The sequence below is a fragment of the Hemiscyllium ocellatum genome, chromosome 18, assembly GCF_020745735.1.
Source record: "Hemiscyllium ocellatum isolate sHemOce1 chromosome 18, sHemOce1.pat.X.cur, whole genome shotgun sequence".
NCBI classification, from domain to species: domain Eukaryota; kingdom Metazoa; phylum Chordata; class Chondrichthyes; order Orectolobiformes; family Hemiscylliidae; genus Hemiscyllium; species Hemiscyllium ocellatum.
In genome coordinates, this window is record NC_083418.1 from 27,088,021 (window position 1) to 27,113,552 (window position 25,532).

Consider the following 25,532-nt stretch of genomic DNA (forward strand, 5'->3'; position numbering starts at 1 on the left):
ATGCCATTTTACAGGGCAAGATTAAATCTTAGTAAGGGACAGGCAACCCACATGTTTAAGGTAACTCACATCAAAGTAACTCAATTGAATTATTTGATGAAGGAGCAGGAAGTTGATGAAGGTACCGCAGCACATTTTGCGTATGTGAGCTTTCAAATGTCATGGATTAGAGTCCCACACTTTCTATTGGAAGTATGTTGTGTAACTTGAAAGATTTACAAGGATGTTGCCAGGGTTAGAGGATTTGAGCAACAGGGAGAGGCTGAATAGACTGGGGCTGTTTTCCCTGGAGTGTCGGACGTTGGTGGGGTGACCTATCGAGGTTTATAAAATCATGAGGGGCATGAATAGGATGAATAGCCAAGGCCTTTTCCCTGGGGTGGGGGAGTCCAGAACTAGAGGGGAGAGGTTTAGGGAAACATTTAAAGGGGACCTAAGGGGCAACTTTTTCACACAGAGGGTGATAATTGTATGGAATGAGCTGCCAGAGAAAGTGGTGGAGGCTGGTACATTTACAGCATTTAAAAGGCACCTGGATTGATATATGAATAGGAAGGGTTTAGAGGGATATGGACCAAGTGCTGGAAAATGGGACTAGATTAGTTAGGATATCTGGTTGGCATGGACGAGTTGGACTGAAGGATCTGTTTCCATCTGTACATCTCTATGACTATGACTTTACAACAAACATATTCATAAATTAGTGGGGCTAAATGGACAGAGACAATGAGTGCATAATACCTGAAAGAATAAGACAAAAGAGGGTAATGGTAACAGGATGTGTTTCAGACTGCAGAGAAATATGCTCTGGCACTCCCCAGGGACACAAATTAGAACCACTGTTTTTCTTGTCACATACATATAAAAGTGATGTGAACTTCGATGAAAGGAGTACAATTTTCAATATTATGGATGATAAAAACTTGGCAGCTGGGAAACTACTGAGCAGAACAGTAGTAAACTTCAGGAGAATGTGGATAGAAACAGACAAACACATTTCAGACTCGATTTAACATGATTTGGATCAATTTAACATGGTAGTTATGAAGTTATTCACTTCGGCAGAAAATATCCAGAGAGGCAATTTTGAGAGAGGTGCAAGGCTAGGTGGGTCCTTTCAACACTTAAGAACATGATGAGGGAAGGGGATTGCAGCCACAACATAGAAGCCGGTCCCCATTCATTCAAGCAAGCTTATCCACTTACACAATTTGTAATCAAGTGGGGTGTGTTGCGATAACCAACTCAGCATGGCTTATCATTTTCTTTGCCCATGTAAAACAAGCTGCCCGTTCATCATGGGCAATTTTTCTACAGTGGTAAAGATCAATTTTACCTGCCTACACCTCCTCTAACACTCCAGGAGGCAAAAGAAATAAAAGTTACCTGGCAGAGGCAGTGAAGCAAAATCCCTACTTTCTTCAACGTTATGTTCCTGCCTGTTCCCACACATGGCTACATTAGAATGAAAGCTAAAAAGTCTGACTCACAAATAATGAAGCTTACAATGCAACAGTAATAGAGATGAAGTACATTCTATGATTGCATGCAGAGCCAAATGTTAGGATAAAACATTTAGTGCATCAGTCAGCAACTGCAACTCATCCTTCAGATTATCCAAAGAAGTCTTGATTTTCTGAGGATTGTCCAATACTTCCACGGTCTTGGAAAATGGATCGTATTTCACTGAAAACGGCCGCTTGATGTTGGCTGCATACTTTCTGTAAGTGCAAAAGCCAAACTTTTATCATAAATAATGTTCAGTGTAAACAACTGCTTGATTCAGATTATTAAATGCTGGTTTCAACTTTTATACCATAATCTTTTGCTTTCCAGAATGGTTCTCCTGAATAAGCATAACATCCACAAGGTTTGAACTATACAACGTTCAAGAAAAAGTTAAGGAGCAAGTCGTGATTAGCAAATTTCAGATTATTGAAAAGGTGACCAGTTGAATTTAAAAGAAAGTGCTGCTTTCTCCATACATGCAGAGCAAAATATGAGCCCTGATGTACACACCAACACTTTCCAATTGGGCAATAAATATTTGCCTTAATCCTCTGTGTTCTGCTGATGAACCAATATCAAATTATATTGTAATGTTTCCTTGAATACAATACACTTCAATTTATATTGCAAGCTTCCAGCCAAATACCTTACTGAATCTTCTAAAATACCATCGGTATGAATATATCAAGACATACCTTGCCAAAATAATCATATTAAATTTGTCACTCATGAGCTGCCGTTAACAAATCTGTGGGATGATTGACTGTGATTCTCCCAAACTGCCACAAATTTAGCATCAAGTTTGAAATATAACAGCAAGTCCTCAATTAAGAACAAACTGAGTTATAGTTAGTTGATTTAGTCTTCTCCCCATTATAAAATATTACTACATCCTTCAACACTACTAAAGGAATTATGCTTTGAGAGCACTTTTATGAATCCATTCATGAGGTGTAGGCATTGCTGGCTAAATGCATCTTTATTGTCCATCTCTAATTGCCCTTGAAAGGTGTCGGTAAGCCACCTTTGGAACTATTGCAGTCCTTGTGTTATAGCGCTGTTCGAGATGCAGCTATGACTCAACCACCTCGGTATGGGAAAGCCTTCACACTGAGGCCAGATCAGGTAAAGGGCAGTTTTTCTTCTTCAAAGTACTTCAGTGAACCAGTTGGATTTTTAACCCATCCTAACGTTTTCCTGACCATTTTGATCTGAAGCATTTTTGTCTTACTTTCAGATTCTTATTAAATGCTCAAAACAGGATTTAAATCACTTCTCTGGATCGTTAATCTGGATTATTAGTTTACTAATCCAGTCTCAAATTTTTTCCAGAAATGAGATGGTTGTGATTAGAAGAGATATCTTTAGTAAATTAGCTGAATGATCAATGCAAATGTTTATCTTTAGCTCACTGTACAAGCATTCAGCTGTTACATTTTGACAAAGCCACTTACCTCAGTTTGTCTTTAGCATCATTGAAACTTTCAGATACAAAATACACTGGTTGGTATGTCTGATCCTGATAGGGCTGCACAGCAGCAGCGTCAGAGTCAAACTCCCGTAACTCGGGTTCATCAGACAGGGAGTGCTGTGCATAAAACGTCAGATTCAGTTTCAGATGAAAAATCACTCAAACCAAACTTTCAGGTTAAGTGGTAGCATAGGTTTGACATCGGCTTTTATATATTAAGGAACACACAGATTTTTAAAACATTTTATTTATATCTAAAGCTGCACAGAACATTGTCTGTAATATAAACAAAGCAACACCTTATTCTTCCTTAGTAAATCAAACAAAATGCCAACATGTCTTTACAAGGTGCTGAGTGGAAGAATGTGGTGCTGTAAAAGCACAACCGGTCAGGCAGCATCAGAGATGCAGAAAAGTCGACGTTTTGAGCATAACTCTTCATCAGGAAGAGCCTATGAATGCAACCTCTTTTCTTCTGCTCCTTGGATGCTGCCTGACCTGCTGTGCTTTTCCAGCATCACAGTGTTCAACTCTGATCTCCAGCATTTACAGTCCTCACCTTTTATAAGGTGCTGACTCGGTAAGTTGATCTTGATGGATTATAGATCATGAGTGCAAACAGTCATTTAGTATCTACATGTATGAGCCCATACTGACAGACTAGTTGAATATTGGGATATTGGAACAAAGACCAATTCTGTCTTCACCTGATGCACAAGGAGCTAAATACAATGAGGCAAAACCAGGACGGAAGGTTTTCTTAGTAAGTTGGCAATCTGAGATGAGGTGGGAGTATTAAAATTTAAGCATGGCTTTGAAATGGAGGATCAACACAGAATAGGAAGCATTCTGAATGACTACTAAACTTACAAGGATGAGATGAATATCATGATCTCTCCTAAAGAGACAACCAATGACTTTGATCTCATCCCACCCAAGAATCTACAATATTTTGCTCACAAAACAGGTCAATGGTAATGTATCAACAATCATTCTCAAACTATCACTGGACTCTGGAGAGCCCAGGAGATTATAAATCAGCTATATTATTAAGTGGAAATTTAATAATCTGCACTGTATTGATCTAGTTTCCAGCAGTTAACATAGATCTTGAAAGGGAAGGTGCTGCCTGATCAATCCCATCATGTTGCGATGATTTGCAAAATGCCACAAAGTTCTACATTGAATGTCCATTAGTCAAACACAAAGTCATGGGAACTCCTCATGTGAGTTAAAGAAAAAAATGAGAGAGAACATGAATACAACAATTCCACTCCGAAAAACCTTTGAAGCCGATAATTTGAAAAAAAAACAATAACATGTGAGTAAAAATGATTGTTGTTTTGCATGAAACCCAGTAAATACAGCACCACTTACAATTAGCTCACCGTAGGATGACAGCAGACCAGCTCCATATGCTTTAATTTCTCCATTTTGCTTGCACAGTCCAAACTCCACAGTAAACCAGTAAAGCTGCAACAGACAGGTTGTGAAGAATAACTACACAATGCAGTGTGAGGAAGAAATGAGATAGTTTGAGTGATGTTCACTTCAAACAGCTTACTTGAGAAATTAATTTAATGAACAATCTGAATCTACTCTACATTGAAGAAAGCAAACACAGAACACAATCTGAAGATGTGCAGGTTAGGTGTATTGGCTGTGCTAAATTGCCATAGTGTTCAGGGATACACAGGATAGGTGCAATAGTCAGGAGTAAATGTAGAGTAATGGGGAATGGGTTTGGGTGGGATACTCTTCAGAGGGTCAGTGTGGACTTGTTGGACCATAGGACCAGTTTCCATACTGTGGGAATTCTATGATTCTATGATCTTGTAGGGATTCTATGAATACCTTCAGTCCATGTGTGAGCATGACCCTGACCTTCCTGTAGCTGATCATTTTAACACAGTGTTCTGCTCACACACCCATTTGTCTGTCTTCAGCATGCTGCAGTGCTCCAGCGGATCACAGCACAAACTGAAGGAACAACATCTCATCTTCAGACCAGGCACTTGCTGGATTTAATATTGAGTTCAGCATCTTCAGATTGTGAACCCCCTTCCATTCCTTCCCTTTCTTTTAGCTTTACGAGAGGAACCTCGATTATCCGAATGAGATGGTCGGGCATTATTTCGCTCGGATAATGGATTATTCAATTAATTGATTAAATGCCTTTCCTCTGGGGCTCAGAGTTTTTAAAGTCTGCTCCCCGTTCAGGAGACTGCACCAGCACACAGCGCGCAAGACCGTGTCCCCCAGCCCTCAACCCCATGCAACATCGTCCCCTGCACCCAACCCCATGCAATACCACCCTGCTGCCCCCACCTCCAACTCTATGCAACCCCACCCTCCCACACCCAACCCTGTGCAAAACCGCCCTGCTGCCCCCAACCCTGTGCATCCCCACACCCCCGCCCCCAACACCATCCAACACTGCCTCCCCCTTCAACCCCGTGCAACCCCACCTCCCACCCCCAACCCTGTCCAACACTGCCCCTGCCCCCAACACCGCCTCCAGACCCCCAAAACCATCCAACACCACCCCCTGCCTGGCCCCCAGCCCCCATACACACCTGCCCCCTCTCTGGGGCAGCTGGATTGGACACCAACAAGACTGCTGCAGTTGCCTTTGTGGGGTAAGTCTCCAAATAGTGCGCGCACACACACACACACACACACACACACACACACACACACACTTCTTGACAGGTTCCACCTTTGCCCTGTACAGGACAATGTTGGAGAGATTATCAGGGGAAGGAGGGTTTAGGGTACACCCTGTGTAGAACTCCAGGGAATGTGTGGGGAGAGAGAGAGGGTGGGCAGACAGTCATTTGGAGACGATGCCAGTTTAATCACTGTAAACGAAAAACGTGATCACTGTTGGAAGCACGTCTTTGATGTAATGTTTCCAACGGGACCTTGAGATCTCCTTTGGATATCTGATTTTCAGATAATTTGTATTCAGGTAAAGGAGTTTACTTGTTACATTCTCTGTCACAGTGTCATCCCTCCCCTCCACCCACATTGGGACAGTCTGTTCTTTCCAGTGTGGCTGTTAGACACATTATCGCTCTACCATTCTCACATTCCGATCACTTAACCTGAACAACCAATACCCTTTCTCTCCAGTATTCCACCCCACACTACTGCACAAATGTTGCCCCTCCACACTTCACATCAGCTCTGATGGAGAGTCATCTAGACTCGAAATGTTAGCTTGCTCTCTCTCTCTCTGTCTTTCACGGATGCTGCCTGACCTGTTGTGATTTCTATGTGAATGTGGTAATACTCACAGTAGAAAGCTTTTCAATTTCCTCTTCAGTTGCTCCGAGGGAGGCAAGACCAATATTCTGAGATGACAGAAGGATTTTAGATGTTACAGTAATCAAAGACAAACTAAGTGAGCTGGCAATACAGGAACTGATCATCAACTCATCCTTTCCTTCTTTACCACTTTAAGATTATTTTTCTCCCATATTTAAACTTGCTAAAATACAAAACTAATGAGCTCTGATGATAAAGGCAGCAAGTTTATGAGCACACCATACCCTTCCAGTTCCTTCCTAAGTCTCCATTTTTCTTGGTCAGATTTTGCCATTTTCTCACTATTTCTGGGCTAATGACCAGGAATGCTTAAGAAAAATTAAGAACTTCCATGCAATTTTTAACACATCTCAGTCTCTTTTATATAATTCTCCCTTAAAAGTGCTGCAGTCCCTTCATCAACATCTCTTATAACAGAGCAATCCATGCTGTAATATCATTTGCACCTTCAGTTCATTTTAATGACTCTTCATCATCAGCATTCCAATCACAGAAAAGATTCTTTTTTTATTAAACCTACTTGAATGCTTCATAATTATAAAAATGCTTGCATTTAATCTTCCATTAGCCTTCTCTAACACAAAGGAAATAGTCTCAGCACCTTGGGTCTCTGGTCATAATGAATACATTTTTATCCCTTGCCTTAGATCTATGCTGAATCTATGTTGTGCACAATATGCAGTTTTACATAGATGTGTGCAAACAGCATCCATTTCTTGATCTATGGTCTCATTATTCTCTTGTCTTATATATCATGGGGAAGGGAGAAGCTGATTACCAAACGTATGCCAAGCAGTGAACTCCTCACACTATTTAAAGATGTTAAAGAAAGGGGCAGAGAAAAGAGACTGAATCATAAAGTAGTCCCAGAAAGACCTTTGGGTTGGATAACAGTAAGCATCCCTATAAAGAATGACTTCAGTGCCAGCTCTGAACTCTATCAGTGCTCTCTGCAATAGCCATGATGTGGAGTTGCTGGAGTGGACAAAGTTAAAATTCACATGGCACCAGTTTGTGGTCCTACAGATTTATTTGAAAGGACAAGCTTTTGGAGTGTTGCCCCTTCTTCAGATAGCTAGCAGTGCTCCAAAAGCTTGTACTTTCAAATAAACCAATTGGATTATAAACTGGTGTCATGGAAATTTTAACTCTGCAATTACAAACACATTGGCATGCCAAGTGAATGGAATATATGTACAGACATTGACTGCACCTGGTCTTCCAGAGCAAGGAGCTCACCTCAATCAAATGTTGCAGACTGGCACATTCCAAAACTATGTACTGAGGGATGCATACTAAAGCTTGGGTAGCTGCTGTCAAGGCGCTGTGGGGAAAGACCACCATCTAAGGTCTTTCTGCTGAAGTTAGGCCGGTGTCTCAAATGTATGTAAAATATAATCTTGTACAAGAAAGAAATGCCTGGTTTGTTTGCTGGATATAGAGTCAAACTCCAGTGGTTGTTTGTTTCTTCATATGTAATTGTAGAGAACCAAATTGTTTTTGTGACTATGATAATGAAGATATTTTTAAGAATAAAGTGTATCTTTGAAATTTGAAAAAAAAACTTGTATCACAATACAGAGATCAAAATATGTCTTGACTGCTTTTAGGGGCAAACTGCTTCTACCAGGGAGAAACTCAGAAAAGTGATGGGGTTACCAGTGCTATGGTATCCATCCCATTTATTTTGCAGTATAGACACCATTGTGTAACAAGGCAATTGAAGTATTATGACCCACATAACGGTTGCATAATTTAAGATCAAAATCACAAAGATCATCATATAATTAGTCTGAATTTCCCCCTTTCCCTAAAACCTTGCGAATATTTCCTTTTGAAGTATTTATCTAATTCCCTTTTGAATGTCATCTGCTTCCACTGCTCTTAACAGTTCTAAAATTAAAAACTCACTCAGTAAAAACAAATTGTGTTTATGCTGCCTTTGGTTCCTTTGCATATTCTATCTCATGGTTTCTACCAGTGACAACAGTTTCTTCTTTCTTCCTCTGTCAAAGCCCTTCATTATTTTGAACAACCCTCAAAGATGACTGATCTAAAGAGAACTTACATACTCTGTGTTTGTTGTTGTACAGGGTAAATATTCATTACAAAGGAAGATGGTACTACCTGAGAAAATTGAGCAAATGTCTTGTCAGCCAGCATGGGGACATGTCCCAGCAGTTCATGGCAACAATCCCTAAATATAAAAAGCAAGAAGATGAACACCATCCAACGGTACATCTCGATTTTAATCAATACATTCTACAGTGAACATTTCTACATATTGTTGCTTTCTGTCTAAATTTCTCTTGCCCGCACCAGGGTTATGGGACAGATAATGCCACTGGCATTACATACCCTTCAGTCCATGATCCAATAAGCAAATGTGAGGCTAGAAAGTAAATCACTAAAATCTCTGAGATGTAAGAAGGCACAATGGCTCATTTCCAACCTGGGAAACAGGGATTTGAAGTGAAACCCAGGAATTCACTTGCTTTCCCCTTTTCTATTCAACAGGAGGTTAATTGGATAGAGCTTTTGACTCTCCCCATTAAGTCAAGAAGTGGTGTTGAAGAGAGTCCCTAACTACATGTGAAATTCCAGCTGGGAGGTGGCTTGAGTCAAATTGAAGGCCTTCGGTCTGAAGTCATGAATAGGAAGGGTGATAGATACCAGAGGAGATTATCTCCTGCATAAGACCTGCTAGTTCTTCAGGGGAGCAAGAGAATCTTGGTAACTCTTCACCAGTTTCTTCTTGCATAGTGATATCCATTACATCAGTGGTATCCCTAGCTGGGATTGCAGAAGTCAGGATCTACCAATCATGACAGTACAAATGACCTAATCTCTGCAATTTGGAATAATGACCACAACCACTGGGATGAGAGGCAGCTGGTGATGAGGAAGCTGTTAGGGTGGGGGTAAGGGTGCAGTGGTACTAGGGTTGGTTTGCTGAAGGTATTGTTCTGTTATGCTTGTGCAGGCATGTTAGTTCCCTAGGACCTCAGGGCCTGAATACTGATAGGCAACTGTCCTTTAGGCTTTTGTAGGTGGTAACAACTCGCGCACACCTAAAATACATTGCGTTAGTCATCATAGAATAATACCTAGTGGAAGGAACCATCTGTTTTCTCCTCTATTTTACACAGAGTCAATATGAAAACTGCGCTGGCCTAGTAACTAATCTCACGCAGCACATCAAACAATCAAAACTGGCACTTTTTTTGGTCTGTATTTCACTGATATATAATAAATTATCCAATGAGCCATAATGGAGTTCTTTCACTTACTTTATTAATTGAACAGGAGGTAGACTCTAATTGTGACTGTTGATTGTATTTCAATCACAGTGAATGCACACTATCTGTATCTGTCGCCTGGTGGTTTATGAGGAAGTCTGTCCATTATAGTATTAACCATGTGCAATAGAAGATCACTGGTTCATTTGCTATCCTGCATTGTTAGCTGTTCCCAGCTAGGATAGCAACTGAAGTGCCACAAGGGATCTCATTAACCTTGTGTTAGAGAAGTCATCCTGTTGAAAATACTCCATGATGGCAAACAAGGACAAAGGCTAACTATGAGACCACTGCAGTAAAGACAATTACTGTTACAGTAACAGACTTGCAAATGAATAATGGACAATTGGATGAGTTACTGGAGAATCGTGAGTACTTTTAGTAAGGTATCAGTGATATGGGAGAGGTGGGTAGGAGGATGTCAGAAACTGAAATTTCTTTTGTGTGTCTCCCATTTCAGATTTGTACATTTTCTTTGCAATTCATAAGCCTTATAAATTCCCTCAGTTATGTTATGTTACTATAAACACTGGCATCTGTGTTGTAATATCCTACGACACATCTAAACTACTATAGAATATTTTGTCAAAGCAAATCAAAAGTAATGCATGTGTATGAAGTGTGATTGTTGCAACATGTGTTCATTCTTACCAAATTGGGTAATCAAGTGGTCAGTTAACAATATGGATATACCCAAAAGTGTTGATCTCAGCTTGGAACTGGAATAAGCAAGTTCATTACTTTAAGGAAGGACCTTCTGGGGTATAAGATAAAAATTTGTACCATTTTTCTTTGTTCAAAAACAGCCAGAGTTTGACTCTTTTTTGTTCCCTAGGGAAGCATATGTCTATAATGCAAATTATAATGCCAGAATCCTCATTGTTGCCATGAAAGACAATTCCAGTGCTGTGCAAAAGATAGTTCATTTTCCCAATTGTACACCTACTGCATCCTCCATCACCTGATAATGCATGAATAAGCTCTGATTCTGGTTCTGGTTATCCAGTTAAGTATAAGAAAGCTATATTAGACCATCTTATATGTTTTACAACTGAAGCTAAAGAAAACAAAGACATAACAGAATATTGAAGAAAGCTTAAGAAGCTGCGAAACTAACAGTAATCCAATTGATCAAGTGTCTGCATGAAGCCCTATCAAAGGACTCAAAGAGTGTCAAGTTTAATCAACAGTAATGGGCGGGTATGATGACTGTCAAATGCCTGTTGCAGATCATATAATGTTAATAATAGTTAGCCCTGTCTTGCCTATTCACTGTGCCTTTAGGGTCTTCCACACTGCTGATCTTCAAAGGGACAAGCATGACAACATTTTAAAAATGCCAAACAAACACAGAATGCTTAAATCCTTGGACTATGATGTACTTCAGGACTTATTGTGTTTACGAGTTAGGGAAATGTCTCCTTATCAATGCTGAAAAACAAAAAAGATCACTGTGGAGTAAATCACTCCGTGTCCCTCAGCTTCTCCGATTTTCTAGTTCTGTTTGTCAAATCGATGTTGCAAAAACAATCTGTTTTATCTCTCTCAATCCCAGTTCACTAGCCTTACCGGTCCAGCTGGTTGCAGTTGACCACTCTTTCTTGCATGCTTTTGGGAGCGGTGGGGGGGGGAGCGGGTGCAAGCTGACAACAATTTTCATCCCCTTCATGCCAACACTGTTCATTGGTATGTCATTCCAGACATTAAACATACTGACTTTTTTTTTTGATACTGAGAGAGACTATCAAGGGTTTTCTGATTTGTTTTCACTTCAGTCTGCTTTAATATTATATCTACCACAGATCTTCTCAGAGCTCAAGTCTCTGAAAAAGTTGCTGCCAATGTCTCGGCAGGTCCTGCATCTTGAACTGAAGCAGCATTGACAGAACAATCTTTCAGGAGCATTACCTGGAGGAGCGCAGTCTGCAGAACACACCAATCTCAGTTGTGTTTGGAAAAGAGGTGGGTTAGGCTTGAGGCTAGCATCCACACTCTGTAAAAAAACTTACCATCCCTATAGGAACAGCAGGAAGCAGCCAAATTGGCTGTATTGAAAGAAAGTTGAAAGAAATGTCTCATCCCTGACAACCCCAAACTTTACAGCAGAATCTGTGATGTCTGAAAGCTCTTCCTGTGCTCAAGATTTGCATCAACATTTGTAGCTCGGGTACCGGTTGCCCACAACTACGGCTCTTCCAGTATTTTCTGCGTCAGTAGCAGAGAGGCTTACAAACATCCAAAATTATTGAGCAGCTGATATGGGGTAAGGCCAGCACTTTGTGCTGGGCAAGATGCACCCAAAGCTGAAGAAGGCAACAACATGACATTGATGGGGGAACTTGAAGAACATGGCAGATCATACAACCTCTGTGGCACTCTCCACCATCAATTTACCACTGGGGTTGAGAGACATTGGGGAACAGTGAGAATTCTTTAAAAGGGGGATGAAAGTGACTGCAGAAAGAACAATGGTTCACTGACCCAGTGTGGAAATTAGCTCAGAAAATAAAGCTGGCAAAGAGCATGAGGGACCAGGTGAAGAATATGGAGAAAAGCTGAAAAGATGGGGAAAGGTACAGAATATTAGATAAAGCTATGACGAAGAGCTGGAGGACAAGCAGATGGGGATGGATAGCATTAAAAGACAGAGAGGCACAAGCAGCAGCAAATAAAAATGACTCCAAGTTCCTCTACAGGGTCATATAGGAACATATTTGGTCTAAGAAGCAAATTCACTGAACCAATCCACCCCAAGAATAGGCAGGATGCCTATAGCAGATAAGGAACAGAAGGCAAGGTAAGCGGAATATTTTCAAAGATCCTCAACCAGCCCCGCAATAATTTGCAGCTGCACATAGTCTACAACTCAAACACCATCAATACACCCATAAATCCATGACTCTACATATCCATTGTATTATCTATCTTCGATTTAAACCAGTGAGATACGGAAGAGAATAGTGAAGCGGTCACATCAATTGGATGTGATCTACTAATGGTGCCTAAGTAAGATTCTGGACATCACTTGAAGTGTTAACACCAGATGTGAATGAAGACATGCTGCACAGGATTGTTCAGGGTCACATCCCGGATTTCATGACAGAGTGATGTCTGAGCCGGCCAGGTGCTTACTTCATCTCCCAGACCTGCATCTTCTTTGAGTGGCAGCAAGATGGACACCGCCAGATGGAAAAGCAAATGGGGTCAGTCAAAAAAGACTGTCTGCAGCCGAACCTGACCCACAGAAGTTAGCTAACTGCTGTAATGTAATATATGAAATAATAAGCTTGAATTGCAAATTTAAATTTGCCATAAAAATACACACCTTCCCTTAACTTAAACATTCCAACCACCTCCAAGTTCCCGAAGCAAGAATTTAAATAGCTGCCAACAAGTAGTTTTTCTGAAGAAAGGTCACAGGTCTCGAAACGTTAACCCTGTTTTCTCTCCATTGATGCTACCAGACCTGTTGTGGTTCGCCAGCAATTTCTGTTTTTGATTCAGATTTCCCAGGTCCACAGTTGTTTATTTGGTTAAAGTGGTTGTTGTTTCTTGTTGGGTAATGACACTTTTGGCCCACTTTTATTTTCCTCATCCCTTTTGAAGAAGCATGATACTGGGGGCAAGGTGGGTCCCCAAGTGAGCCAATTCTTCTCTGGCACTTCACTGAAATGACAGTCCTTGAGGAGGGCATCATTTAGGTTTTTGAGAACTGAACACTATTGTCTTAGCTGCCTGTCAAACAGCCTTACAGATGTTTGTTTGCATTGACATCAATCCAGTATCATGTGTTTTCTATTATTACTCAAAGCCAAAAGTACCCCAGGTCTGCCATAGAAAATATGTCCAACAAGCCGTATTGGCATCCTCCCCCATGAAATACTCAGATATTTGTTTGTTAAGGTCACTGGATAGACATCATGACCAGGCTAATTTTTCCACTCCCTAGCTTTTGGACACTGAAGCCATTTGCAATCTTAGAGAGAGAGAGAGAGAGAGAAAGAGAGAGAGAGATAGACACAGAGAGAGAAAGAGAGAGAAAGAGAGAGAGAGAGAGAGTGTTGTGTTTGTATGTGTGTGTGTGTCCAAGAAGTGAAGTGAAGTTTTAAGAAATATCAACAACACCTGATATTTTAGAGGTATTATTTATAAGTGCTGGATGGTATATGTGAAGAAACAATCATGGCTCATTCATTTTCTGCAAAACAGGAGATGGCACTGGCATTCCAAACTAGAAACAAGAATGTAAAAAGCTGGAATCTGCAGAAGATCTATCAACATTTATCAAGAAAACGGAGAGGGTTTCCAGCTAAATCATGAAGCGTTGACAGACCTGCTGTGCATTTCCAGCACTTTGCTGTTTCATTACAAATTTTCATCAATTTATTTCCAAATCTTGCTACTTGCGTTTATTTTACAACATCTACTTACGGCTCAGGAGTATGCATTGGCGAGGAAGCATGTCTTACATACTGCGTACACTGGAAAACTCGGAAAGCGAGACTCGCCAAGAAGTCCCGGGCTGAAAGTAACCCAGCAACAGGCCACAGCTGAAACCCTGAGTGTTCTGGCACAGATAAACACAGAACATCTGTTACATTAAATCACAACGTGTAATAAAATTAGCAGCAGTTTTTCGTTTTTATTATACAAACATTAAACTTTTGAGTTTATGACTTTATAGATAAACATTGATGTAAGGCATATGGAGGCTTGGAAATTCGATGGCACGTGCCCATTTCACAGGCATGCAATCATCGCCTGAGCCTCTGATATGGCTAAGAAGGAGTGAACGCTGATTATGATATGGACAAAAAAAGGGGAACAGAGCCCTCAACTTAAATAAGTGTTATCAACTTTGTATACACAAAGAAAACTTATTTGTTTTTTTAGGAATATTTAATGTAACCTGGAATTGGGACGAGTATGAGGGCCTTTCAATGCAGGCTGCTAATGGCCACAATTTGACCTCCACCAGATCAATCATGGCTTTGACCACCAGCACTGCTTCCCTCCTGATTACTCGCTGCCAGTTTTCCTGTCAGAAATGCAGGTTTCTTTTACGGCTCAAATAGATCAGTTCCAGAGCTGATTGGGATGGTTCTTTGGGCTTTTGTAATGAAGAGCTGACATCTTACATGGGTATTTTACTGGTGGTGGTTCGTGTCTAGGAAGGAAAACAGTCACTGTAATTTGGTGATGGGAAAGCCATTCCATTGTGTGTGATGACACTTCTGGCTATAAAACAAAAATAAAAAAAACTAAATACTAGGGGCTCTCATAGTGATAGTGTCCCTACCCGAAACTGAAAGATGTCTGTTCAAGTCCCACCTACTCCAATGATGTGTAATAAAATCTCTGAAAAGGGTTGATCAGGAAACTTCACTCGATAATGATAGGTTGATCACAATAATCTGATCAGCTTCTATGTAAAAGAGTTACGTCTAAAGGACTTATTGCACTTATGGTGGTAGTTTCCCTACTTCCAGGCCATAAGGTCGGAGTTCAAGTCCTACCTGCTACAGAGATGTGTCATAACACATTTAAGCAGATTGGTTAAAAACATCAACATCACAACAACCCAATTTGCAAGTTGCTGCCTGACTTATGTTAGTAGGTCTCAGGTGAGATAGGCTGGGTTATGCATTTTAAGAGAGGAGGGAGAAAAGACCTGTGTTCTACCTGGTCTTGATGTTACTGGCACAGCAGGCTCAAGGGGCCAATTGGCCTACTCTCATCCATATGTTCACATGTACCTGACAGATACGAGCCACAGCTGTACTCATGCACTTACAGCAATATGGAACGCTACCAGTGCTAACTGCCCAGACCTGGGAGACAATCTCTCTCCAACCATTTTCTCCAGAATTTTCTGGTCTCTCTAAGTCTGAAATACCAGTTGGTTCTACTGGGCCAGTACTACTGGTTTTGTTTTCCTTCTAGGAAATTTAAAATTGAGCCATTGTCTGGACCTCATCCCGATTTTTCAATCCAGCCCTAACCCTATCGCAGAGGCAGTTGGTCACTAAATTAGCACCTAGGATGAGCAATGAAGTAAAATGGGCTTATTCTCTCCAGAGTTTGGAAAAACGAGACAAGTAAACACTGAAAAATGAAACATGCCCTGAAAGGGTTTAACAGGGTTGAAAACTAAGAGGTTTTGTCTTTTGGCTGGGGAAGCTAAAGGAAGGTATGTAGCCTCAAGATGATGGAGTATGTCATTTCAGATCGAGAGGAGGAGAACGTCCTTCACCCAAAGGGTAACAGAGTCATAGAGATGTACAGCGCAGAAACAGACGCTTTGGTCCAACATGTCCATGCCGACTAGATATCCTAAATATATCTAGTCCCATTTGCCAACACATAGCCCATATGCCTGTAAACCATTCCTATTCATATATCCATCCAAAAGCTTTTTAAATATCATATTTGTACCAGCCTCCATCATTTCCTCTGGCAGCTCATTCCGTACTTGCCCCACCCTCTCACCTTAAACCTATGCCCCTCTAGTTCTGGATTCCCCCATGCCAGAGAAAATACCTTGTCTATTTACTCTATCCATGCCCCTCATGATTTTATAAACCTCAATAGGCCACCCCTCTGCCTCCAACAGTCCAGGGAAGACAGCCTCTGACAGTCCAGGAAAAATAACCCCTGTCTATTCAGCTTCTGCCTATAGCTCAAACCCTCCAACCCTGGCAACATCGTTGTAAATCTTTTCTGAACTCTTTCAAGTTTCACAACATCTTTCCTATCGGAGGGAGACCAGAATCGGATACTAATACTGTCCTAACCAATGTCCTATATAGCCACAACATGACCCCCCAACTCCTACGCTCAATACTCTGACCAATAAATGAAAGTATACCAAACACCTTCTTCACTTCCTATCTACCTGCAAATCCACCTTCAAGGAACTCTATTTTCAAAATGCACTCTAAGGTTTCTTTGTTCAGCAACACTCCCCAGGACATTATCATTAATGGTGTAAGTCCTGCCCTGATTTGCCTTTCCAAAATGCAGCACCTCACATTTATCTAAATTAAACTCCGTCTGCCATTCCTCAGCTCATTTGCCCATCTCATCAAGATCCTGTTGTACACTGAGGTAACCTTCTTCCCTGTCCATTGCAACTCCAATTTTTGTGTCATCTGGAAATTTATTAACCATACCTCCAATGTTCACATCCAAATCATTTATATAAATGAAAAACAGTGGACACAGCACTGATCCTTGTGGCACACCACTGGTCACAGGTCTTTTGTGAATCTTTGGGATTCTCTGCCTTGACAAGTTGTGATTCTTCATTATCTACTATATTCAAGTTTGAGGTAAATAAATGTTTGATGTCTCAAGGAATCAACCGACAGCTGGAGTGTACAGGCAAGTATAATTGAGGCATCCAACTAGCCAACAATCACACTGGATAACAGAACAATCTTGAGGGGCTAAACAGCTCTCAGTTTTTGGCTCCTTGTATTTTATTCTTAATCAGGAATGGGAAAATTCTGTAAACCTTCCCCTACCAAGTCCAGGGTTGACAATTGCAGCCATAACATTATAATTTTGAGATCTTTTAAAAGTTCACTCTAACGGCATGTGAAGCACAATTTCCAGGAACTTCTAAAACTTTATTTTCTTGGTTTCTTTGTAATTTGAGAAACTTACAATACTGTTTTCTAACATATAGTTTCTGGTTTCCAACACTGTATGGTCAGGGATGGAGATCTGTCCAAGCATCTATGTACAAAAGTCCTGTGCTGTGTGATGATAACAAGGTTATTTTGTTGGGTATTTTTTTAAAGAGAGGTCATAAAGACAGAGGTGCTGGGGTGTCCAGGAAAAGCCTAGACCCAGGGGAGTGGCCAATTGTCCCAGTTCAGGTCTTTTCTAGTTTGATTTCACTGTGGCAATCACAAGATGCTGGAGTCCAGAAAGTTTGCAAACTTCAGTAAATGATTCCTGACTGACTTGTCTCTGAAATCTCTTCAGATGTTGCTCCCTCCTGCCTGTAAGAATCTGTGTTTCAATGTACATTTTTTACCAAGGGGTGTGTTTATGGGATATTACTGGATTGGAACAGCTCCTTAGTTAAGTTGCTGTATTGCGTCAGTCAAGTTTTCCAATTGTTAAGTTATTCTAAATTCCGTTTTCTTTTGCTCACGTTTCAACTGTAGTGTCTAAATAAATTCTGTTTTGCTTAAAGCCAAGTGGTTTGACCAGCTGCATCACACCTGGAACATCCACCTCACATCTGCCTGAAAAGTTAGTGTCTGAGGTCCTTCTAAAAAAATTTTGAGGGGTCTGGCCTGATCTGTAGCAGTTGCTATCATCAAAGCAACCTGCAGTAAGGAGCAATGAATGGATGGAATCCAGTCTGACAATTCTACATTATGTGACATGGAATTTATTTTGTTTCTCACCTGAGACCAATAACTATACAGGTTGGTTTTGTGGCCTCAAATCTCCAAGCTGCAACCAAACTCTAATCCCTAACAAAATTAGCCTTTCACTGAAGGCAAGTGGGCACCATTTTGAGGGAAACAGTGAATGAGTTATTGAACTTGTTAAAGAGACAGTTGGCTGCAATGTTAGGTTTCCCACTCTGGTTTTCAGTGGTCAATGTGTGAAAATCATTGGGAGATATTTATACCAAGTGGAACAAGAGTGGATTAGGTGGCCCGAAGACTGGACCCAGGGCTAAACGTGCCAGCAGATTTTGCTGTCGAAGAATGTTACCAGACCCTATTTACTTACTGGTTTTACAGGGCCCTATCAAACAAGGAAAGAGTGGGAGAAAAAAGGGGGCTGATGGGCAGAAATATCCTAGAGCTGAAAATGTGTTGCTGGAAAAGCGCAGTAGGTCAGGCAGCATCCAAGGAGATTCGATGTTTCGGGCATAAGCCCTTCTTCAGGAATGAGGCCAGAATCTTCCATCGGCCTCCGAAAATTCCAGAATCTTCCATCGGCCTCTGAAAATCAAAAACTTTCATGTAGTTACCCCCACACTCTGGGTTCCTCAACTGTTCCAGAATCTTCTATTGGCCTCCAAAAATACTTTCCTCATTCCTGAAGAAGGGCTTATGCCCGAAACGTCGAATCTCCTGTTCCTTGGATGCTGCCTGACCTGCTGCGCTTTTCCAGCAACACATTTTCAGCTCTGATCTCCAGCATCTGCAGTCCTCACTTTTTCCAGAAATATCCTAGAGTATGAGGAGACCATCAGAGGAACCAGACTCCTCCTGTTCCCATGGGGAATAAGGACAGGAGGCAGGGGAGACCAGCTGACCAAGGATAGGCATGCCTGGAAATCAGGCAGATTATTGACCTGCTGCTGTACTTGGGGGCCAGAACAAGACAAGCACCAACAGCAGCCAGTCTGTGGTAGGATACAATGCTATCCTGTGCAAAAGGTTTAGACACTAAAACCGAATTCAGAGAGCTACTGTCTTCACTGATTGGATCACTCTATGGTGCTGATTACCTTTTAGTTATCCATTCATGGGATATGAGCATCGCTGGTTGGACCAGGATTTATTGCCCATGCCCAGTTTGGAAGGTGCTTTGGTAAATTCCTTTAGCACATCATTTAGTTGGTACAGAGTCCTACTATTGATCATCATTTGTGGAGGGAGAGAATATTTGTTCCTGTTGTGCCAATCAATTGGGTTGCTTTGGCCTGGATGGTGTTAAGCTTCTTAAGCATTGCTGGAGCTGTACCCAACCAGGCAAATGGAATATTTGTTGGGGAGATCAGTCCAAATTGCACAAGTGGACATTTTATGTCTATTACTCTCTGTGTCAGTGGTCTTAAACTTCTACTTTAGCGTTATTCTAGATATAATCACATGCTTCAGTTCATCACCGTATGATAATAGGGGCAAATGTAACACTTAGATTAGCAAATGACTTCACTTCATTCACAGGTCAGAGGAAGTGGTGGAGGCAGGTACAACATTTAAAAGGTATCTGGCTGGGTAGATGAATAGGAAGGGTTTAGAGGGATATGGGCCAAATACTGGCAAATGGGACTAGATTAATTTAGGATATCTGGTAAACATGGATGAGTTGGACTGTTTCTATGATGTTCAGCTCTATGACCACTATAAGTCAGGCCAAGAGGCAAGGACTTTGCATGGAATGTTAGATTCCCCATCATACGAAGTAAGAGCAGAAGTAGCCCATTCCATTCCTCAAGCCTGTTCCACCATTTAATAAGAACCTGCTTGATCTGTTTTCGTTTCAAATTTCCATCCAACTCCCAATAACCCTTGATTCCCTTGTACAAGAACAATCTAGCCACCTCTGTCGTAAAAACAACAGTCAGTCAGTGATCCCAGCTCCAGCACCTTCGGAGGCAGGGAGCTCCAAAGTCGGATAACCCTTAAAAAATAAATGTTCTCCTCACCTCTGTCCAGAAAGGGTGATCCCAATTTTAATGCAATACCCTTAGTTCTTGACAGGCCCATGAGGAGAAGCATCCTATACATATCCACCTTGTCAAAACCATTCAGGATCTTATGCACTTCAATCAAGTTGCCCCTCATTTTCTAACCTCCAGTGGAAATAAGCCCAGCCTGTCCAACCTACCCTTTAAAAAAAATGTCTTCCTTCAGATTTCCCACACTCTACTCCATGCGGCTGACACTTAGCCACTCACTCAACTGATCAAATCTGACAGCAATTTTCTCATGTCTTTTTCACACCATACCTTCTTGCCTATGTTTCATCAGTGAATTTAGTCACCATGCCTTTACTCCCAAGGTCTAAGCCATCAATGTAAATTGTAAAACTTTGAGGCCCCAGCACAGATCCTTCAGGACTCTACTCATCATATCCTGCCAATCAAACAAAGACCCATTTATGTACACTCTCTACGGATATTAACATTACCCCACTACACCATGAACCTTTCTACAATAACTTTTGATGTGACAACATATCCAATGCCCTATTGAAATTCAAGAATAGTGGGCCTACAGGTTCTCTTACCCACAGCATGAATTACTACTGACAATAACTCTATTAAATTGGTTAAATATGATTTCCCTTTGACAAAATCGTGCTGACTAGTCCCAATTAACTTGAGGTTTTCTAAATGCAAACCTATAATTTCTTTGATTCTAACACGTTCCCCATGAAATAAAATTAGGCTAACTATCCTACAATTTCCTCTTTACTGCCTTCCTCCCTCCCTTTCATCAAGGTGCAACAGATTGCAAGCAAATGCCCATCAAAGCTCCATCAGGACATTCAGCAGTCTTCACACTGGTGGTCAGGACTGACCTCTGGTTCATGGCTTACCTCTTTTCCCCACCTGATGTCTCACTGTTGATGCCTGATTGAGTGTGGAAGGCCCTTTGGCCCCCAAACTTCCTAATTTGGTTTTCAGTTGTCTGATTGGTGCGAAATTTACTGTGTTAAGATGGGGGTTGGGGGGAATGATTGGAGATGGTGGGAGTGAGTGCACCCCACACTTCTCATTCCACTACTCACCCCATTGGATCCTGTAAACTCTAACACTATGTATGTGCAGTCTGGCTCAGTGACAGAATTGAAATCCAAATTCTTGCAAAATTGCTTATTTCACTCTTTAAAAGACTGGGAGGAACTAATATCTCTTATTATTTCAATTGTCTCCAAGTCTGGATGCCTTTAATTTGAGCAGTGAATTTCAATTGACAAGTTGTCGCATTAATGAATCATAACCCCAAATTCCTTCAGACCACCAGGTCTTCAATTGTCTGCATACTAAGCTAAAGTTCATCTTTAGTTCTCTACATCCTTAAAGACTCAATTTAAAGCAGACTTCTTTTATGAGTGTCATCTGTCATGATGTTTCCTTCTATGGCTTAAGTATGACTTTGTAATTTGATAATACACCTGCAAAGCACCTCAGGATGTTTTGCTAATTTTAAAGTTGATGTACAAATTGATGAAAACATCAAATCTCTTCATCAAATATTAAAACTTAAGGCAAACCTTTCAAAAAGCAGGAGACATCTTCAAGTTGAGGGATGTTGTCTTTGTTGTAATTACATTGTTTCTCCAGCACTCTGAAGGCATCCAGGTGTTCGGCACATGCATGTGTTGGATACAAAGTCTTTAGGTTCACAAACACTTCTCTCCTGGGTAGCAACATGCCAAAAAGGTGAACAATGCACACAGTTAACTCAGCAAGCATACGGTGTTCCAATGCCTTTTCATTATGCTGCCTGCCTAACAGATTTACTCTCATCCTCCTGGCTGGACAACTGATGCAATAAAAATAAGGTTACATATAGGGGAGCTGATGGCCGAGTGGGATTATCACCATTGATCCAAAAGCACTAGGTAATATTTTTGGGAGTCCAGGTACAAATACTGTTACGGCAGATGGTGGAATTTGAATTCAACGAAAGAATCTGGAATTATGCATCTGTTGGGGAAAAACTCATTCGGTTCACTAATATCTTCTGGGGAAGGAAACTGATATCCTTACCTGGTATGGCCTAGGTGTGATTCCAGGCTCACAGAAATGTGGTTGAATCTTAACTACCCTTTGGGCAATAATGCTGGCCCAGCCAGTGATACCTAGATCCTATGAATAATATATACATAACATGTGGCCTAATGGAGATGGGAGGTATGTGACACCAGAGTGCCTCACTCACCTGTGAGACGTACATAATTGTTTTTCATTTAAAAAAAAAACTCAATGTTCAAGATTGACATGCAGCAGCTGACAGTGTGGGTCTCCAACACCATTGGGCTTTTGGAGGTCAGTGTACACTAAATAGTAGCACTCTTGGCAGGAGGTTTCATGCGGTAGAAGCTAAAGTCTTTTTGCCTGCATTTGAATGGAGGGCAGTTCTGTATATGCAACACTACATTGGCTGAGATCGGCTAACTCAAACTTGGCCCTTCTTGATCAGGAGATATATCTGACCAGTGACCCATCAGCAGTGTTGCCTTGCTGCAGTTTTTTTTTTATCTCTGGTTGAAAAGTGTTAAGAGCACACGTTGATCACACTGTTCTACAGAGAAGCCAACACAGCAAGATGCCACAAAAAAATGAACAGATATATTTGAGTGATATCAATTGAGGCATAACTATTGGTCACATCACCAGGACAACTCCCAAATCTTCTTCAAGTGTTATATTTTAAGTCCACTTGTGAGAGCACATAGGTCATCTATTTAACAATTCATCTGAAAGACAGTGCAGCTATCCCCCTGTACTCCAATAGTGTGCCTGCCAGGATTACATATTGAAGTCCCTGGGCTGGAATTTGAAAGCATGTTCTTCTAACCCAATGACAAGACTTACCCAAGGCTGACACCACGAGTCCCAGATAAACCAACTGGTATACTCAAGCAGTGAATTATCATAATCTGATGACTTGTACAAAGATGCTGTATGCTCTTAAAACCAGAATAGCCCCTAATTAACACAAAATTGGGAACTTCAAGCAAGGAGGACTCAAGGAAAACCTAATGGAAACCTTCAATGTATAATGTCTTGCGATTGAAAGACCACCCTTTCAATTGTAGTTGAGGAGTCTTTACTTTGCAGTTAGTTGAACACCAGTTGACTTTGCTATATTTAAAACTGGTGATCTGAAGTGGGAAATCATGTGATGCCTCCAGGCTAATATCCCTCAGCTTGATGAACAAATCACAATTTTTGAAAGTACAGCTTAAACAATATGGATAATTTGAGAATTACGAACAAGCAATTCCTTCCAAGTCTCATTCATAGACAATATCAAGTTCAAAGGAAGTGAAATTCCTCCTCTAGATCAGTTAATTATATTAATATGGAACAATCAGTAAGAAGGGGAGTACAGGGGAACCAGGCTAAATATAGAGGTGAAATATTTGAGGGATAAACTTAATTAGGCCAAATGATTTTTTTTATTGACTACGATGTTTCTTAAGATTGTTCCATTTTGTGTTAAGACCAATTTCTTTTTGTTAACAGGAAGAATTTTTTTCCAAGGAACTTTAACATACAAAAAAATGAAGTTGACTGACCACGTTGCAATTTCCTCAGGGGTGTATTCTACTCTTGGAATTGGGTCACCACTGTAGAGACAAGCATCAGTTAGTATTCATGGGTTGACATCCTTAGAGTAAGCAAAGTAAGTCAATAGAACAGACTGTATGGATTCTCACAATATAGGCAGTAGGACAACAGGCACTCAAGGCTGGATTTTACAGTTCACTCATCATGGGTATGTTGGAGGTGCAGTGGGGACAGTGCTAAAATGCCCTGGGAATCTTATTTTGTTGGCAGGCTGGAGGTGAGTAATAGGGCAGTAAACTCATTAATTGACCCCTCTCACCAAGCTGCTGGAAGGCAGTAACATTCCCCCAGGTAGCCCTTTCTGTCTGGCCTGTCCATCCTAATGCCTTTCTCTTTTACTGAAGTTTCTAGCTTGGCAATGATGATATCACCTTCCCGCTTTGCTCAGTATTCAGGCAAGGCCTTTCGTCGGGGGTGGGGTGGGGGAATCCCTATACTCCATTAAATCCCTTTGAAGTAACTGTGTACTTACTATCGATAATTTATCGCAATTTCTGCAATCTGCCTCCGCCGGTCCCTGTACTGAGTATCAGAGTAGCCCTGCAGTAAAGGAACACAAAAATCAAAATGATAAGATGACAAAATGGAAAAGTTACATTGCACAATCCAGTAAGGTGCCAAAGTTTAGCTGCATTTTTTCCCACATCCGAAATATAACATCAGAGCAACCTGCTGGTTTAATTGAAGAAGGTTAATTTTATTGATTTGTGAATAACTCCGTTATCATTGTCTGATATGATTGAACCGGAATGTAAAAGCTAAATAAGTAGAACACACTTCTTGTTCTTGCAAGGTGTATAGGATGACATCAGTCTAACCCTAAGTCTAACCCAAGACAGACACTGACATGGCAAGACAGTAACTTTGAAGAATGTGGCTTTGTGCTGGAGCTCTAACTTTCTTGTGGATTGAGGCTATATCCTGGGAGAGGATATTTAATAATTGGAGTTGATGTCAACTTTTTGTCTTACAGAAATACAGTAAGGTTACATTTGAGCAAACAATGGCAGAATTCTTTTCAAATAACACAAAAAAATTGAAGAGATTAAAGTCTCAAAACAAATACCAGCAATTGGCAGACAAATTATATACACGTTGTTATGCTTTTAATGCATACAACATTCCAGTGCAGGTGCTACTCATTCATTTTAAATAGACTTGTACCTTCACGGGAATCTTGGGAGAATATGCTGAGCATTTGTGATAATCTCTTAATTATCCACAGTATACTTGTACCTGTAGGTAAAACAACTAGATTGTATAAACAATTCACCTCATCTGAGAAGAAAATTATTAAGCAGAATGATAAAACGTTACTACTTGAAAGTTGACAATTTGATCAACAGCGTTTTTCTCCATGAGTTGCAAACACCAATCCCATCTTACTGCTGACTCCCCATAAACATCAATATTGCTTTTTTCCCCGGAGTTATTTATTTCAGAAAATGAAAATTAGCAGCGGTTTGTAGGATAAAGAATGACAAACTCTAACCATTGCCTGTAGAAATATTGGTTTCTTTAACCCTTTCATTAGTTTTCTCATGAACTTTAAGGCAGATTTCAAACCATTTGCGGCACGGTGGCTCAGTGGTTAGCACTGCTGCCTTGCAACACCATAGTCCCAGGTTTGATTCCAGCCTCGGGCAACTGTCTGTGTGGAGTTTGTACGTTCTTCCTGTGTCTGCGTGGGTTGCTCTGGTTTCCTCCCACAATCCAAAGGTGTGAAGGTCAGGTGAGTTGGCCATGCTAAATTGCCCATAGTGTTAGGTGCACTAGTTAGATGGAAATGGGTCTGGATGGGTTACTCTCTGGAGGGTCAGTGTGGACTTGTTGGGAATCTAATCATTGCTATTCA

The 25,532-nt window shown here is 40.9% G+C and overlaps 1 protein-coding gene across 1 annotated transcript in view; it reads right to left on the reverse strand.

Moving 5' to 3' along the window:
- Positions 1-1,561: 1,561 nt before the first annotated feature.
- Positions 1,562-25,532, reverse strand: part of th (tyrosine hydroxylase) — a 62,860-nt gene continuing 38,889 nt past the window's right edge. Inside the window, exons 5-13 of the mRNA XM_060838436.1 lie at positions 24,150-24,217; positions 23,626-23,676; positions 21,592-21,737; positions 14,041-14,176; positions 8,438-8,507; positions 6,280-6,336; positions 4,358-4,453; positions 2,964-3,097; positions 1,562-1,721 (exon numbers count right to left, since the gene is read on the reverse strand). Coding sequence (XP_060694419.1) covers positions 1,562-1,721; positions 2,964-3,097; positions 4,358-4,453; positions 6,280-6,336; positions 8,438-8,507; positions 14,041-14,176; positions 21,592-21,737; positions 23,626-23,676; positions 24,150-24,217 — 918 coding nt within the window. The remainder of the gene's footprint in view (positions 1,722-2,963; positions 3,098-4,357; positions 4,454-6,279; positions 6,337-8,437; positions 8,508-14,040; positions 14,177-21,591; positions 21,738-23,625; positions 23,677-24,149; positions 24,218-25,532) is intronic.